General features: G+C 37.9%; 1 protein-coding gene across 5 annotated transcripts in view; it reads right to left on the bottom strand.

Moving 5' to 3' along the window:
- The window catches only part of LOC121375683 (dedicator of cytokinesis protein 7-like), an 80,018-nt gene extending 67,482 nt beyond the window's left edge, over positions 1-12,536 (bottom strand). For all 5 annotated transcript variants that reach the window (XM_041503261.1, XM_041503258.1, XM_041503260.1 and 2 more), the window contains exons 1-11: positions 12,476-12,536; positions 9,525-9,639; positions 7,986-8,161; positions 7,273-7,344; positions 6,535-6,649; positions 5,662-5,874; positions 3,679-3,764; positions 3,371-3,437; positions 2,578-2,727; positions 2,317-2,382; positions 1,742-1,934 (exon numbers count right to left, since the gene is read on the bottom strand). In XM_041503261.1, coding sequence (XP_041359195.1) covers positions 1,742-1,934; positions 2,317-2,382; positions 2,578-2,727; positions 3,371-3,437; positions 3,679-3,764; positions 5,662-5,874; positions 6,535-6,649; positions 7,273-7,344; positions 7,986-8,161; positions 9,525-9,639; positions 12,476-12,519 — 1,297 coding nt within the window. In that variant the 5' untranslated portion in view covers positions 12,520-12,536. The remainder of the gene's footprint in view (positions 1-1,741; positions 1,935-2,316; positions 2,383-2,577; positions 2,728-3,370; positions 3,438-3,678; positions 3,765-5,661; positions 5,875-6,534; positions 6,650-7,272; positions 7,345-7,985; positions 8,162-9,524; positions 9,640-12,475) is intronic.
- Positions 12,537-19,315: the final 6,779 nt, after the last annotated feature.

The following is a 19,315-nucleotide window of genomic DNA, read 5'->3' on the forward strand; positions in this document are numbered from 1 at the left end:
ACGATTTCAAACAGAATTCGTTCCTTGGTACAGTTGCCACAGTCGGCCAACGACACTCTGACAGACACCAAGTCTCAGAGCAACATTTCTTTGCGTATTGCCATCCTGAAGCCAAGCAATAGCCCTTCCTCGATCTTCGATAGTCAGTTGAAGTCGTACCATTGTCGAATTTGGAGTGTGCACCGTACACGAACGCAAGCTCCAATTATACGGAAATTCAGCATTGGGAACATGGAATACACGTGCAAAGCGTGCAAATGAAGCGCTTTGTGAAAAAGCAAGTTATGGGCACTTAGCAGACCTTTCGCTTTCGCCCTAATTTACGTGCAAATGTAAGAATGTTTTCGCCATTAGAACTAGTCGACAGTGTCAATGACAGTGGATTTTAATTCATTTATGGGTTGCTTAGACCCACTTTCGTCAAAATGGAACAATACCATGCGTGACATTATGGTCTAGCTAATATAATTGACATTCAGAAAATAATGTCGAAAATATCATCTGACCCTTAAATTCTTTTGAGTAGTATATATACATTTAACATTTCATTTCAACTTATTTTCGTGCTTATAATCCAATTAAGGTTCAAGCACGCTGTCCTGGTTGTTATTTGTTAGTGGTTATGAGAGAGAAGGTGTAGTGGTCTTATACCTACCCACTGAGTCTTTAAAACTCACTCTGGGTGGGAGCCGGTACCGGGCTGTGAACCCTGTACCTACCAGCCTTATGTCCGATGGCTTAACCACAACATCACCGAGGCTGGTAAATTTAACAAAAATGAAGTGGCAAAGGGAGATAACTATGTTAATAACATTAACATCCACTGATACCTGAAATGATATTGGCACCAATTCTTAAAACACATGATAATGATAACACATTCACCACTGTTTGACTGTTATATTGAATCTGAACTCAGTTCTCTACAATGCCCCTCCTTCTTTTGACAGAGCAACATGCTTCAATAACTTAATTTCACATATTTTGGCAAGACACATTTAAAGCGATCCAAGCAGCTGAAAGTAATAATATGTAATTGATCATACCCAGACTGGTTGCCCGTGACGTTTCACTCTCAGAGTAATATTCTGTAATTGATCATACCCAGACTGGTTGCCCGTGACGTTTCACTCTCAGAGTAATATTCTGTAATTTATCATACCCAGAATGGTTGCCCGTGACGTTTCACTCTCAGAGTAATATTCTGTAATTGATCTTACCCAGACTGGTTGCCCGTGATGTTTCACTCTCAGAGTAATATTCTGTAATTTATCATACCCAGACTGGTTGCCCGTGACGTTTCACTCTCAGAGTAATATTCTGTAATTGATCTTACCCAGACTGGTTGCCCGTGACATCTCACTCTCAGAGTAATATTCTGTAACTGATCATACCCAGACTGGTTGACCGTGACGTTTCACTCTCAGAGTAATATTCTGCAATTGATCATACCCAGACTGGTTGCCAGTGACGTTTCACTCTCAGAGTAATATTCTGTAACTGATCATACCCAGACTGGTTGCCCGTGACGTCTCACTCTCAGAGTAATATTCTGTAATTGATAAACCCAGACTGGTTGCCCGTGACATCTCACTCTCAGAGTAATATTCTGTAATTGATCATACCCAGACTGGTTGCCCGTGATATCTCACTCTCAGAGTAATATTCTGTAACTGATCATACCCAGACTGGTTGCCCGTGACGTCTCACTCTCAGAGTAATATTCTGTAATTGATCATACCCAGACTGGTTGCCCGTGACGTCTCACTCTCAGAGTTTTTCTCCACCGATGCCTCTCTCTCCAGACTGTTAGAGTTTCCGCCGGTGACGATGTTCATGAGGTAAATGGCCGTCCAGGCGAAGGGCATGCGGTACTTGCCGAGCCGCTCGCAGAACTGAACGGCATTCGCGCGGTACTTCTCCTCTTTGGCAGACTGTCACAGAACAAAACACAGCTTTACAATCTCAACTAGGTGGTTATCAAAATACAGGGCAATGTGACATAAATCGTACTCAGTACAATAATCACCTATCTATAAACATAATGTTTTATATATCACTTCTGTAAAAAACCCAAAACGTGTACGTTCCTGCAAAATTATACCACAGCTAACTAAACAGGTAGGTTGTTAATATACCTGTAGACACTGTTTATACTGACTTCAATGTTATCAAATAACAAACAGATATTTTACTAAATCATTTGATCAAATGGAGGAATAGAATCCTGGGGTGAAATATTAACTGAAAATCTGATTTAAGAAAAACAGGGAAAAAAGCCCTAAAAACATTAAAGAAAACAAATCTCTTGTGTACCTTGTCTTCCTTCATGTAGGGTTCTGCACACTCACTTATGTCCCCTTGTTGCAGAACCTTCTCTAGCTGAAAAACAAATAGCTTACTTTATCAGATGTAAATTTAAAAAAAACTTTTAACAAAGAACTTTGTTTAATTAGTGACTGTGGTTTAAAAAGAAAACAAGACATACAATTTTTATTACATTTTAAACATTTTTATCAAACAGCATTGTCCAGTTACAAACGATTCACACTGCTATCGGATTGAGAGTGTAGTTACCCTGACGACAAGGAACACATCTGGAGATGGGTAGGTTAAACTGAAGATACACGACCGACTCAGAGTGGAGATGTCTTGATGAGGAACGTGCATTCCAATCAGATGCTTGGTGTGTTCCGAATTCAAGTCAAAGTGAAAAGTCTCCGATATCTAGAAACAAAAAACACAAACAACTCATTAGATTCAGATATCTAAAAATAAAAAACAAATATTACATTAAATTCTAGAAACAAATATTACATAAAATCTAGAAACAAACAAAAAACACCACCACATTAGATTCAGATATCTAAAAATAAAAACACATGATATTCAGATCACTGAAAACCCCCACCCTACAAATAACACATTGATTCATAGAGCCAGATCAGACACTCACAAAATGCAAAACGTTTGAATTCAGGTATTTATTGATAATTTGCAGAAAATATAATGGTGGGTTTCTGCTTTGAAACTTAAGAGATAATTTGGCAAAATGTTCTGATCCCCCAAAGCTAGCCCTAGATTCAGATATCAGAAGATGAAAATCAGAAAATGAAAATCAGAAGATGAAAATCAGAAGATGAAAATCACAAACACAAATTAGAAACAGACACCTGAAAATTAAAAACACACAAATAACTCAAAAACATGAGATTCAGCAGAAAGTAACACATTAAAAACATGAATAAATAGTTTTAAACAATATTTACTGTAGCATTCTTACATTGCAGTTTATCACCAGTAATACTGTTAGAAAGGAATGTAATTAATGTCACAAACTAGTACATTACAAAGTGAATCAAGAAGTTACCTTTTTACGTTCCCTGGCATCATAGAGAGCCATAGAGATAAACACTGGTTCCACTTCCATCTCGAGACTGAAATACAACAAAAACATGACTAATAAGCTTATTAAAACATAGTATTTGTCATTTTGAAATAAAATTAGACTGAATTTAACAATAGTTTGTAACTTGCAAGCTCAAAGCACTCAAAACAGTCAAGTAATGAAAAAAATTATATTACTATAAGTAACATATATCTTTTGGTAAAAAACGTTTCTTTTTTTCAACTATATAAAAATGATATATGAGCAAATGGCAGAATGGAAATACTCACGACAGCTGTAAACATTTAACAAGTATTTTGTGACCAAAGTGCTCAGCAGGGATGGGAGCTGGTGGGCGTTTCTCGACACCTTCGTCCTGTAAGGCAATGTTTGGAACATGAAATATAACACACAGAAAGATAGGAAACACTATTTCTTACAAATCCATCTCAAGGAACACAGTATGAGATTTATATTATCACAAGTTTCAAGACTCACTGGCTGCTCCATAGTTTTGACCCAGATATCAAAGCCACACCAACCATGGACATTAACATTACCAAAACCAAAACCTATGTACACCAAAAATATATATTAAATGTTAATCATAGAATGATCTAGTCTAATCAAAAACCTTTTTTTTAAATAAAAAATTAATGCCAAAACATTAACACAACAGAATAAATCCCCATTTTCTCATCTATTAATATTATGCTAATAGCAACTTGGATAAAATCTTCACGTCTAGCTCATTTCTGTGCCAATAACTTCTATACATACATCGTTCTGCACCGTGAAGACTGAAGATGTTAGCATGTCTCTTCTGTACTTACATCGTCCTGCACGGTGAACAGACTGAAGATGTTATCATGTCTGTTCTGTACTTACATCGTCCTGCACCATGAACAGACTGAAGATGTTATCATGTCTGTTCTGTACTTACACCGTCCTGCACCATGAACAGACTGAAGATGTTATCATGTCTGTTCTGTACTTACATCGTCCTGCACGGTGAACAGACTGAAGATGTTATCATATCTGTTCTGTACTTACATCGTCCTGCACGGTGAACAGACTGAAGATGTTATCATGTCTGTTCTGTACTTACATTGTCCTGCACCGTGAACAGACTGAAGATGTTATCCTGTCTGTTCTGTACTTACATCGTCCTGCACCATGAACAGACTGAAGATGTTATCATGTCTGTTCTGTACTTACATCGTCCTGCACAGTGAACAGACTGAAGATGTTATCCTGTCTGTTCTCTACTTACATCGTCCTGCACCGTGAACAGACTGAAGATGTTAGCATGTCTGTTCTCTACTTACATCGTCCTGCACCGTGAACAGACTGAAGATTTTAGCATGTCTGTTCTGTACTTACATCGTCCTGCACGGTGAACAGACTGAAGATGTAGCCTGTCTGTTCTGTACTTACATCGTCCTGCACGGTGAACAGACTGAAGATGTTATCCTGTCTGTTCTGTACTTACATCGTCCTGCACCATGAACAGATTGGAGATGTTATCATGTCTGTTCTGTACTTACATCGTCCTGCACGGTGAACAGACTGAAGATGTTATCATGTCTGTTCTGTACTTACATTGTCCTGCACGGTGAACAGACTGTGAACAGACTAAAGATGTTATCATGTCTGTTCTGTACTTACATCGTCCTGCACCGTGAACAGACTGAAGATGTTAACCCGTCTGTTCTCTACTTACATCGTCCTGCACGGTGAACAGACTGAAAATGTTATCCCGTCTGTTCTGTACTTACATCGTCCTGCACCGTGAACAGACTGAAAATGTTATCCCATCTGTTCTGTACTTACATCGTCATGCACCGTGAACAGACTGAAGATGTTATCCTGTCTGTTCTGTACTTACATCGTCCTGCACCGTGAACAGACTGAAGATGTTATCATGTCTGTTCTGTACTTACATCGTCCTGCACAGTGAACAGACTGAAGATGTTATCCTGTCTGTTCTCTACTTACATCGTCCTGCACCGTGAACAGACTGAAGATGTTATCCTGTCTGTTCTCTACATACATCGTCCTGCACCGTGAACAGACTGAAGATGTTATCATGTCTGTTCTGTACTTACATCGTCCTGCACGGTGAACAGATTGAAGATTTTATCCTGTCTGTTCTGTACTTACATCATCCTGCACCGTGAACAGACTAAAGATGTTATCCTGTCTGTTCTGTACTTACATCGTCCTGCACGGTGAACAGACTGAATGTGTTATCCTGTCTGTTCTGTACTTACATCGTCCTGCACTGTGAACAGACTGAAGATGTTATCCTGTCTGTTCTGCTGCCTCTGATCCTCGTTCTGTTTGTCGACCTCCTCGGAAGACTTGCGGTCGAACAGATTGGGCAGAAGAGCGTCGGCCTGTGACTGCTTCAAGTCGAAGATGCTGCTCGCCCAGCTCCCCCGAGGCGTCTCATTCATGTGAATTGACTGCCGTTTCGTGTTCTCCTGAAACACAAACACAAACCTAATTGTACAAAACCTTAATAAGAACTGTTTGTCATTTATTATGAATTTATTATGTACAAGAGTCACAAATTGCATAAAATCACATAGCATAGCGATTTTATACCAAATTTGTGACTGTTATACATTGATCAATTTATATGTCAATTTTTACAATTACAAAACAACATAACTTATTTAGTTAAAAATACACATAAATCAGTTTCTAATGTCCTTTCCTTAACTCGTTATATGTAATGACGTCCTATTTTACGTATTGACATTTTCGAGGTTTTTTGAAGGATAACATTAAGTTTTTAAGTGACGTTGTCCAATCAGAATAAAGTAAATTGTATAATGGCAATAAGTCTGTAATTATATGCTGTTGACTCGAGTTATGGAGACACACACCTTTTCTGTTTGGCATCAAATGTATCTGAAACTACTACAAATACCAAACTGAACAAAAATTGATAATTTACGCAAGAAGTTGTTACTGTTTAGTGGCAAAAAAAGGCTTTAATAGTGGAAAAAAACCTCCACCATTTTTAAATGGATTTTTGTCAGTCTTTACTTTGCAAAAAAAGAAAGGAAGAAGAGGACCATTAATATGATTGTAAACTCTCTGTTGTAGTGCAAACCCCAGACAGTTAATAATTATACCCTGTCAAAGGTGGATGGTGCATCTTCCACATCGATCTCGTACTCCTGGTGAATAATTCCATCTAACTCTGACAGTCGATCCTTGCTGTAAAAACTCGAACTGTACTTTTGATATCTGAAACAATATGTGTCAAGATATATATTTAGATTGTAATGATCAGAAAAACAATGAAAACATTACTTACAAATAACAGAAACAACGTTCCACAACATTAAATTACTATAATTTCAAATGGAATAAGTACAACCAAATTTGCTTGTCTCAGCGCTGAATGGAAGAAACCAACAAGTTTGAGGTACCAGTGTTCTGAGATAAACATAACAATTGTTGGTGAAAGTCCTGTCATTGAACAATTTCTCAACCTCAAAACATCCTGAGATTACAGCAGTATCGGACAAATCTTCACCAGCCCACAAAGCTAAACCACTAACCCAAATATATAATGGGAAAAAACCATTTGATAAAATAATTTGATCCAATTTTATTATACCTATATTTTAAGTCAATACATGAATGGAATTTACCACAGAACCCAACATACTATCAGAAGTAACTGATGAAAACAATTACTTCTAAATCAACATCAATATAATTTAAAAATATATACTTGTAAGACAGATTTCTGTTTTAATATCAGCTTGGTCAGTAATACAAGCTTTGTCTTTAATGGCATTTCATACAACTGAAGGTTTCATTACTCTCATTAATTTAGTGTGGACCAAATAAAGTTGATCTACCTGCGAGTAACAGCTGTATACTCTGATGTGTAGCGCTTGATACAGTCACTCACGATAGGATCCATGTCATTGCTGAAAAGATAAAACATTTGAAATATTACTCAAAATGCATTTATGTACGTACATGTAACAATTATTGAAAACTTTGATGTGATTTTGAGCATTCAACAAACTATCATTAAGTTTTTAATCACGTGTGACCAATGTGTTTTCTATTACTTTGAGTTCAGTGTGTGTTACAAACTATTATTCTTGCTGTATGTGAAATGATTAAAAAAAAGAAAAAAAAGTAAAGTTTGTTTTATTTAACGACGCCACTAGAGCATATTGATTTTTTATCTTATCATTGACTATTGGACGTCAAACATATGGTCATTTTGACACTGTTTTTGAAGAGGAAACCCGCTGTCGCCACATAGGCTACTCTTTTTTCGACAGGCAGCAAGAGATCTTTTATTTGCGCTTCCCACAGGCAGGATAGCACAAACCATGGCCTTTGTTGAACCAGTTATGGATCACTGGTCGGTGCAAGTGGTTTACACCTACCCATTGAGCATGATAAAACAAATATAAAAACGAACTGGGCTAAGTCCCGCCTTGGTGGTGGTGGTGGTGGTGGTGGGGGGGAGGGGAGGAGGAAGAAGAGATGATCCAACAAGAAAAGCTACATGGCAGTGTTACAAGGACTATCTAAAAGTGGTTATCATGTGAACCTGATCTCCGGGACGACGGGGCTGACGGTGCGACACGTGCGTGGGATCTGGTGAACCTCGATGTCATCCTCTGGGTACAGCAGCAGATCGCGGAATGGGTCACGCTCAATCAGACACTGGTTCTGGATGACAAAGTCTTCAAAATCTGGGGGTTCAATCCCATCAGCCGGATGCAGCTGTTGAAAAAGGAGAGAAGCATTCTATGGTAATAAAGAAAATAAATGGATCGTTGTTAGTTTAACGGTACAGCATTTTTAAACTGCTTAGGAGCTGTACAAATTTTAATTTGTAAATTATTAACTATGGGTAAAACCATGCATTCAAAAAGATATTAAAAGGTTAACTTCAAGTATTTTAAAATTCATTATTCATAACAAAAATAACACTTTGTTCAAGCTATGGAAAACAAAATCCACATAAGCACTCATCTAAATTCACGCATACACATAAAATAATGTTTACTAGTAGAATTAAAATGTACTGCATACTTTAATAGATCAATCAAGACAGCCACAAAACTGAATATTACCAAGTTGTTAACTTCAAGATCAGTATTTGAGATTAACGGTATCCCGATATCCTGGGGATACTAGATTTTAATTTTGGATATCCGATTTCAAAAACCCAGTATCCCGCCGGGATACCATATAGGCTAATGGTTTTTTTTTTAATCCTGAGTTTTTATTTTTCATTGAAACAATGCAAGTTGTCATTTACTGACGAAGTTAAGACAAGTAACAGTATTTTCGAGCTGGAGCAATAGACTAAGTCACTGTTGTTTTTGTTGGATGTTTCCTTCCTTCAAATTTTATTTAAGATATTGATTCCACGTTTGCAGAAAATTTCTACGGGTAGGTTATTCATTAGTAATGTCGAGAACACTTATAAATTACTGCTTAATACTAACTTTTGTCAGTCAGCGCTTCTAGAATTTTTATAAAATCCACTAGCTTGGGATCAGTGATTTACAAAATGTACTAGCCCTGATTATAAATTCACTAGCCCTACTTTACTTAATGGGAGATAGAGCTTGAAATCACTAACATTGGGGGGTGGGGTGAGATATTCATATTTACAAAATAGACTTAACAGCAACATTTGACTAACAAAAATTCACTAGCTGTTGGGCATGGCAATAGTAGTTATTTACCAGCCCAACATTGAATATCACTAGCCACGGGAGTGGGGCTACCATAATCTAGAAGCCCTGTCAGTATTACACAAAAATGGATGAAGCAAATCTGTCTGCCAATTCCGTTTGATTGTGAATTCTGTGATTTCAATTGCGATATCAGCGTAGCAATAGGCAGGGAACGAGAACAGTATTGTCCAAGTTAGTTATGATGCTATTTATGAATTTCATTTAAGTGGGATACTAAATTCTAAGGTGGGATACCAGATTTAGAAATGTTAGTATCCAAATGGGATACTGCCGAAAACTTTTAATCTCAAACACTGAAGATACATACTGGATCTGTGAATATAATAACACAATATCTTGTAGTAATGTCCATGCTTGTGAACATGACTATCTGTTACCCCTTGTCCATGTTGAGCTACAGCCAAGTTGAGGCCACTGACACTCTTTGTGAGTTCAGGTGGAGCAAACAAAACAGTGGATGACACCTGTCTTCTCACCTCTGCTGCCCCCTGTCTGTGAAAATACACAAAACAGTACAACACATTAGACAGATGAAAGGTAATGTTAAAGTTAGTTTTACTTAATGACACCACTATTAATCAGCAGCTATTTGATATCAATTATTTGGTAATTTTTTACATAAAATCTTAAGAGAAACCAGCTATAGATACTTTTTTTTATTAACAGCTAGGGATCTTTTAAATGCATTTCCCACTAGACACCTACAAAAATTAATAAAAATAAATTATAACAAAAACAGGTGCTATAAGCTGTAACACGAATCATAATATTTAATTATACTTAATTTGATTTTGACATATCATAACCACATCTTTATTACAGAAAAATAACAAGTACATGTGTGTGTGTGTGTGTGTGTGTGTGTGTGTGCATGCGTGCGCGTGTGTGATCTACAATAATAAAAACAATTTTAAAACTGATGAGATGTCTCTGGTGTGTGTTAATTTAAGTATTTGCGAGTGTGTCCATTTCAGACATGTACACCCTGGGTACAGCCTTTCACATCACCAGGGCAACGGTGGGGAGAATGTTTATCAATTCTGGTCTTTTTGCCAAACAGTTCATCCCAAGACACTTGTGCTATATCTTTAGTTAAACATGTGCGTGATCTTTAAGAGATCTGAGATTTTAATTTGGCTGCTGGGGAACCATTCTCTATTATGTGCTACTTATAGTCCGTCCAACAGGGAATGCCTTTTTTATACTATGGAATTTACTATAAGAGCTCTATTATTTCTGAGCCAATTGTTTTCTAAATTGTTTTGTTTTTCTTGTTTTTTTCAAAACACTTTTACTTTTCTTCTTACATCAAACATAACCACTGATAGCATGGCTCCCTGGTGATTCGAGGAACTTAATAATTGTATTAGTATATTTTAAAACTGCTTTGTAATTTTATTATAATTATTAGTCGAAGAAACTTTTAATTGTTACTTCAACCAACAATGCAGAAAAATCTACCTATTTAATGCAATCAAAAGTACACACATGCTTACAATCGGCCTACCCCCACTAACTCAACGAAAACACACAACTCTTTTGAGTCATGTTATTTACTAGTTTCAAGTATAGAAGCACAAAATGTCATAAAAACAAATTATATTACTGTAATTTGCATGGTTGAATTTATGTCTTGAAGCAATCAATAAAAAAGGAACTGTTTTTATAATTATTTTTATTGATTTAGCGGTCAGCAGATTGCTGCATGGTGTTTAAAATATTGCTTGCAACATAAGGTGGGACAAACTTCTTATATTTTTTTTAGCTTTGGTTATTTCTATTTTTTATCTAAATATTCTTTTACTATTTATTCAAATATAATACTGACTATATATATTTTAGTAATAGTCATATTTTTTAAAGTAAAACTATAGCTCTACATCCTGAGTTTACGTTTTCAAATTTTAGCGCCCTTATTTGCTTCCATAGAAAATGATTGATGTAAGACCTCACATTTTTACTGACATCACTCACTAGTATGTAAAAATAAACATACACATGCAGATGACACTTTGATATATATATATTTGGCATGATCGCCATAAGAAAACTACAAATGTTTTAATTGACATACAGGTCATGTGTTTTTGACCTATTTTGGTTCCTGTGTAGAAAAAAGAAATGTTTAAGGTAAAATGTAACAAAGAATTGGATATACTTACAATTTCTTAGCTACATGACTGTCTACATGTCTTACTGTAAAAATGGGAACGTAAACAAATGGTAGGTGGCGTATTACTTTAAAAAAGGAAAAAATCACAAATGGCATGACTCAAAGTCTGAACCAAATTACTAACAACTACGATAAATTACTCTCCTACCTTTAATTACTGTTACATTTCCCCCAAATTTTGTTCTGACACAGGGCAAAATACATGCAGTTTTCTGACGTCTGCCAGTTTGCTTTTTTATGGACTACTCTTCAAGAGGGGTGAAAGCCTCCAAAGTATGTGACATAATTAATATATAATCAATGATTGCTAGTGGTATCTTTAAACAAAAAATAGTAATTAGAAAATCCCATTAATATGACGTCATCACATTTGCTTTTATAAATTATAACATAACATGTTATGACGTTAGATTATCATATCCTTTCACCCCTCTTGGAGAATATTCCATAAAAAGTCAAAATGGCAGCCAGCTCAAAATTACATGCTTTTTGCCCTATGCGATCTCAGCGAAGTCGATATAGCTGACATGGTTATCATCTAGTGAGTGGAATCTGTGTCACTGTAATGTTTTTTTCAAGATTTTTGTCTGAACAAAATGTGGGTAAAATCTAACAAAAAATAAAAGTAGGAGAGCAATTTATTGTAGTTGTTAACATGTTAGTTCGGACTTTAATACAGATAACAACTCAACAGGGTGAGAGTATAACTGAAATTTGGCCTATTTACTAAAAACATTTTATGTAGGAGGATGGGATGGACTATAGTCTGTAGGTAGGACTTTCCTTTGGCACTGTTACTGTGACTCACTGTGACTGTCACGTATAAACTTAATAAAGAACATTATAAATACTTATCATAAATAGAGTTAGGGTTAGGGTTAGTGACAGTGCCAAAGGAAAGTCCTTCCAAATTGTTTGAGGGGGCAAATAAGGAAGTCTTGCCAGATGTTATCATCAGTACAGCAAAAAAATTAAAAATATAAAAATATAAATGTCTGGAAGTCACGACTGGAATTCGCCGGTAGAAATGTTACATTTCTCCTTTAACTGTAGTGAAGTCAAGGAAATGTTAAACTTAACGAGCAGTTTGTTATATTAATCAATCGATAAAGACTAAAAATAGCCAAATTCTACATAAAATAGATATAAACTTACTTATTTAACTTTTGAGCAAAGGCTCTTTGGCCAGGAGCAGCCATTTTCTTTAATGTTGATGCGTACTACGTCATCACTTATTGTGACATGTGTTTCCTGTTATTTAAAGCTGCAACCTCACCATCTTTTGACATGCAAAATACAAAGGCAACCCACATTTTAACAATCACTTGTTTTTTTTGCTAAAACCTATTTTAAAACCTATTCAACTAAAGGTGCATTCTCCAAGTTGCAAGAGCCATATTGTGTTATAAATAATTACAAATTAATCGATTTATGTAGAGGCCTACAAGTGCCACATCTCGATCGTTATTTAAAAATTGTTTTATTATAAATATTTACATATTAATTGATGCCATTCATATTCTTTCCATAAATTATTCGAGAATATCGATTAAGTTGTAATGTACGTGCAAGCCATGTACAGAAAGATGCATTCTGTACGACAAGATTCCAGTCGTAGGTTAACAAATCTTACGAATCCACAAAATCTGATAAGCTGATGTCATGTTCAGCTAGATAGGGCCGACAGAGACGAATGTTCTGGCTAAAGACAGCTAGCTATCAGCTGAACTCGCGTTTCCATAATGTCCTTCAGTCGTCTATTAAAGATTCTTGCAACAAACAAAACATCCTACAAGTTTGTAAATTAAATTGTTATATTGTAATCTGGGGGGGAAGGGGCATATAGTAGAAGGTATGATGTTTACATTCCAAAACAAAAGTTAAAAATAATTTTGGCGGGAAGCTGCACATATAAAATTGTAAGGCTTTCCACTCAATGTAGGCCTAGTTATATAAACAATGGTTTCCTGGAAAATTCTTTGCGAAAAATATACAGTACATATATATAGAAAATCATTATCGAGTATCCATTAAAATACCAGTGATTTCTTTGTCAATGTGGAGATGCAGATCAAATTCAAACTTTGATGTGACGTGTTTTTTTATCGGTAATCCTGATTGGATTATGCAATAATATAAATTTATAAATAGCAGTGAATATTATTTGCATGTATTTTTTTCTAAAATCGTTACATTTAAAACGAAGAATAGGCCTAAATAACTATGTAGCTTTGATAGAAAAAACTGTTTAGTCCTCTTTCCCTCTCAGTAACAAATACTTAAAGTATGTATGTTTTTGTTTAACGACACCACTAGAGTGAACCTTACAGCTGCATACCCCCCCCCCCCCCCCCCATACTGATGTTCAAATAAAATGAGTTGCATTAGTAGTTTTCTCAACAAACATTATCCCCCACGTACGCTGTGTATCAAGTTGGATTGCACGGGCGTAGGAAGGTGCCAAAAAATGCGGAGGCGGGAGGGACGGCACACACACACACACTGGTAACATACAGAAAGAAAAATAAATCTGGTTTTATTTGTTTTGTTTCACTACAAAACAAATCTTATTCAAAATGTTTGTCGCACGAAGGAGAGGATATAGGCTTAGGCCGTCTGATTGTATAAATCGCAATATTATTTTAATCAGAAAGGCATTCAGCATGCAGCTGTAAGACAAAATGTACTCACCGTCGTGTATCGAAGCGAGCTTTATCCGCCATTTTGGTAGTGGTATACGAAGTTCAAGCATGTGTCATACGGTTTAGGTTGGACCCCTTGACTAATTACTGTCTTGCGGTTATCATGAAATATTTACTTGTATATTTAAAGGGGAAGACTTGAAGATTTGTTTTGTAGTGAAACAAAACAAATAAAACCAGATTTATTTTTCTTTCTGTATGTTACCAGTGTGTGTGTGTGTGCCGTCCCTCCCGCCTCCGCATTTTTTGGCACCTTCCTACGCCCGTGCAATCCAACTTGATACACAGCGTACGTGGGGGATAATGTTTGTTGAGAAAACTACTAATGCAACTCATTTTATTTGAACATCAGTATGGGGGGGGGGGGGGGGGTATGCAGCTGTAAGGTTCACTCTAGTGGTGTCGTTAAACAAAAACATACATACTTTAAGTATTTGTTACTGAGAGGGAAAGAGGACTAAACAGTTTTTTCTATCAAAGCTAGATAATTGGTTTAAATATTGTGACTACTGTCACGCCGCTTTCAACAAACCGGCTTGAACGTGATGGTCCAGGACCGGGACAGCCGTACGTCACAACTCCAACACTCTACTAGGTAGCTCTCTTACAGTCAAGAGTACTCGGGCTAACCGGCTCTGAACGTGATGGTCCAGGACCGGGACAGACGTATGTCACAACTCCAACACTCTACTAGGTAGCTCTCTTACAGTCAAGAGTACTCGGGCTAACCGGCTCTGAACGTGATGGTCCAGGACCGGGACAGACGTATGTCACAACTCCAACACTCTACTAGGTAGCTCTCTTACAGTCAAGAGTACTCGGGCTAACCGGCTCTGAACGTGATGGTCCAGGACCGGGACAGACGTATGTCACAACTCCAACACTCTACTAGGTAGCTCTCTTACAGTCAAGAGTACTCGGGCTAACCGGCTCTGAACGTGATGGTCCAGGACCGGGACAGCCGTACGTCACAACTCCAACACTCTACTAGGTAGCTCTCTTACAGTCAAGAGTACTCGGGCTAACCGGCTCTGAACGTGATGGTCCAGGACCGGGACAGACGTATGTCACAACTCCAACACTCTACTAGGTAGCTCTCTTACAGTCAAGAGTACTCGGGCTAACCGGCTCTGAACGTGATGGTCCAGGACCGGGACAGACGTATGTCACAACTCCAACACTCTACTAGGTAGCTCTCTTACAGTCAAGAGTACTCGGGCTAACCGGCTCTGAACGTGATGGTCCAGGACCGGGACAGACGTATGTCACAACTCCAACACTCTACTAGGTAGCTCTCTTACAGTCAAGAGTACTCGGGCTAACCGGCTCTGAACGTGATGGTCCAGGACCGGGACAGACGTATGTCACAACTCCAACACTCTACTAGGTAGCTCTCTTACAGTCAAGAGTACTCGGGCTAACCGGCTCTGAACGTGATGGTCCAGGACCGGGACAGACGTATGTCACAACTCCAACACTCTACTAGGTAGCTCTCTTACAGTCAAGAGTACTCGGGCTAACCGGCTCTGAACGTGATGGTCCAGGACCGGGACAGACGTATGTCACAACTCCAACACTCTACTAGGTAGCTCTCTTACAGTCAAGAGTACTCGGGCTAACCGGCTCTGAACGTGATGGTCCAGGACCGGGACAGACGTATGTCACAACTCCAACACTCTACTAGGTAGCTCTCTTACAGTCAAGAGTACTCGGGCTAACCGGCTCTGAACGTGATGGTCCAGGACCGGGACAGCCGTACGTCACAACTCCAACACTCTACTAGGTAGCTCTCTTACAGTCAAGAGTACTCGGGCTAACCGGCTCTGAACGTGATGGTCCAGGACCGGGACAGACGTATGTCACAACTCCAACACTCTACTAGGTAGCTCTCTTACAGTCAAGAGTACTCGGGCTAACCGGCTCTGAACGTGATGGTCCAGGACCGGGACAGACGTATGTCACAACTCCAACCAACTACTAGGTAGCTCTCTTACAGTCAGAGTACTCGGGCTACGCCAACCCGATTATCATATATAGCCAACACAATTGTGAGGAACAGCCGTATGTCACAACTCCAACCCTCTACTAGGTAGTTCTCTTACAGTCAGAGTACTCGGGCTACGCCAACCCGATTATCATATATAGCCAACACAATTGTGAGGAACAGCCGTATGTCACAACTCCAACCCTCTACTAGGTAGCTCTCTTACAGTCAGCGTACTCGGGCTACGCCAACCCGATTATCATATATAGCCAACACAATTGTGAGGAACAGGCACCGTGCCCATGACACTTTTAGCGTCGTGCTTATACAACTTTTAGGGTCTAGAATCAAGACTGTAATAAGATCTGAGACTTTGACGCCGTAATGGAACGTCATTACAGATTTCAGTCTAGAATGTAACATTTTATAAGCACGGGCCTTGGTTCAGGAACAGCAGCTGCTATCACCAATGAAAAGAGGTTAACCAGATCCTACAACTGGTTATATCTTCAAGAGTTACTTATGTGCATAATAGGTGGTTACAAGTGCCTCTTAACAATGCCAGAAGTAACTACTGAACACTCCCCGAAGTGGTCAGACTAAGCCCACAGCTAAAAGCTGATGGGGAATGGCAGGTGTGTGGCACATATAGCCACAAGAGACAAGCACCTGTCGCGGTTGGAAAGACAAGGACTGGGATGTGGAGGTGGACAGCGAAAGAAGTTGAAAGATAAGAGGAGTTGCCGGATCGGGAAGAAATGAGATGGAATTCAAAGGAGAGAAAGGAAAGAGGGCAGTGGGATAAAAAAAGAAAGAAAGAAAAATAAGAAAAGAAAAAGTTACTTATCCGTATATTCAACACAAAGACAGCGACAGCACAGGAAGACCAGGGTGGAAGACTTGCTGGATATGGATTCAGAAGGTGTTTATAGGCGAGTCCTTTTTTATGTGTCATGCTGATGACAGATTCTGTATCTGGCGGCGACATGCCAAACTTAACGATAATGGTTCAGTTTGGCATATTGACCTCTACTTGAGGTAGTGGCTATGGTGTGTGTATGGGGGGGGGGGGGGGGGGGGGGGGAGGCAGTGGTAATGGCAGAGAATCTCAATGTCTTCCACATAATAATCGCTAATAAGGTCCATTCTGTCAAGCCAGTCCTATGAGCCTGGCAGTCCTCCCACAGGCGATGCAAGAATAATGAAGTAGTCTTGTGCGATGCTTACATCGGTCAAACACATTTAGGACATTAATTTATTCTTAAAAGGGACATTCATTAGCGTGAACACTGTCAGTGAACACTGCGCCACATTTAGGTGCAGTGTAATCATATTAAGCCGATGAGGAAATATTTATTTGGTAAACGAAATGTGGAGGAATATTTGAAATTCCACCCAGAATTAATAAAAAAATAAAAAAATATATTGATTTTTATACAAAAGTTTAAAATATACTTACTTATGATATCTGTATTTGTACACATATCTTGACAGTGAGTTTTTACATAATTATATAATTTTTATTATTAATGTAAATAATCATATTCATATTTATGTTTGCACCCACTAGCCGATATATGTTTTATGCTGGGGTGTCATTAAACGTCCCTTTATTTGTTTATTTTAAGGCAGACAGTTATATTCATCACATAAAAACAGTTATATTCATCACATGATAGCTGACCAACGTCTCGTTACGTTCTAACATAATGTACGACACGGTACAAGACAAGACAACACAACACAGTTCTTTATACAATACAACACCACAACACAACTCAGTACAACACAACAAAACATGATATAACACAACGCAACTCGGTGCAGAACAACACAACACAACTCAGTACAATACAACACAACTGAGTACAATACAACTCAATACAACACAACACAATACAACTGTTACTCAATACAACACAACGTGACAACTCAGTACAACACAACTCAATACAATACAATGTAACTCAGTACAACACAACAGAACACAACACAACTCAGTACAACACAACACAACTATTATAAAACATTTTATAATCACACTTATATACATGACATGCTTTATGAAGATGCAATACAATGTAATTTCAATATTTCTTGACGAAAATGACTTGGACAGTCTAAGCAACGATTCAATATACAGAATGGATGGCCTGTTCGTCAACATTTACATTGTTTAAAGTAACAGAAAGCTCAAGAGTCATAACAGTTGCTAATTTAGCCGGAGGGAACAACATTATCAGTCTCTCTTCCAGCCACGACGTGTTTCTCCACCTAATCCGCTGTCCTCCATCCTCTCAGCTTCCCTTGCACGTGAAAAGAACAACTCTTTCCGGATATTAAAGAAACTCGCTGCCCAGACGTCGCTGATAGGGAAAGGTTAAGTGTGGCCTGAGACCAAACGTCCCACAGGCGTGTACTTTGCCAAATTTAGCAAAAAAGAACAAGGAAATTGACTGGTGTTCAGACGTTTGCTCCAGACAGAAAAATATGTTAGTTGGCGAACTACACGATGTTAATTAAAGAACAAAGCTTCTTCTTATTTTTTTTATTTTTTTTTAATTAACAACAAATTATTATTTAAATCCTCAAATGAATTCCCTTTCTTAACCCCCCCCCCCCCACCCCCACAGAAGACATAATTTGTAATGCTACCAATATTTCAAAACTTTAAACTTAGCTGGCTTGTTAAAGGTAGGGTCAACTCAAACAAGAGCCTTATGTGTTGGAAAGATACATACCCGGACCACCAACACATACTGACACTTTAACAAATGAAAAACGCGTAATTTTTGAGTTAATAAAAAACATGATTATTCCTGCTAACTGGGGGCAGCCATTTTGTTTCGTTTTTGTGACGTCTGGTGGTATAGCTTGGGGCGAAATGACGTCAACTCCGTCCATCTCCTCTATGCATAGTGTAAACAAACGCTCTAATTTACGACAAAGCGCTTCGCTTTCATCAACCTGACTTGTAAAACAACATAAATGACTTGATAGTATAACAAACTATTTAACTAAATATATTTCAATTTGCATCAATAGAACGAAATGGAGTTACAGTATTTTTCTCTTTTTTTAAATCCAAAGAAAAAATGAATATTAATTATTAGGCCTATTGGTAGGGTACGTTCGAGCAAAAATGACCACTCACGATACCCAAGTGATACTTTTCTTTTCTTTGGGACGACGATATTGGTCAGTTTTGTGATTTTCGATGGGAAAGTCTACTTAATCAAGGGTTTTACAAAATTACTTAAGTAGATGACCTACAACATCAACTAGATTGTTTTCAAATATACTGTGAAA

The sequence above is a fragment of the Gigantopelta aegis genome, chromosome 6 (assembly GCF_016097555.1).
Source record: "Gigantopelta aegis isolate Gae_Host chromosome 6, Gae_host_genome, whole genome shotgun sequence".
Taxonomy (NCBI): Eukaryota; Metazoa; Mollusca; class Gastropoda; order Neomphalida; family Peltospiridae; genus Gigantopelta; species Gigantopelta aegis.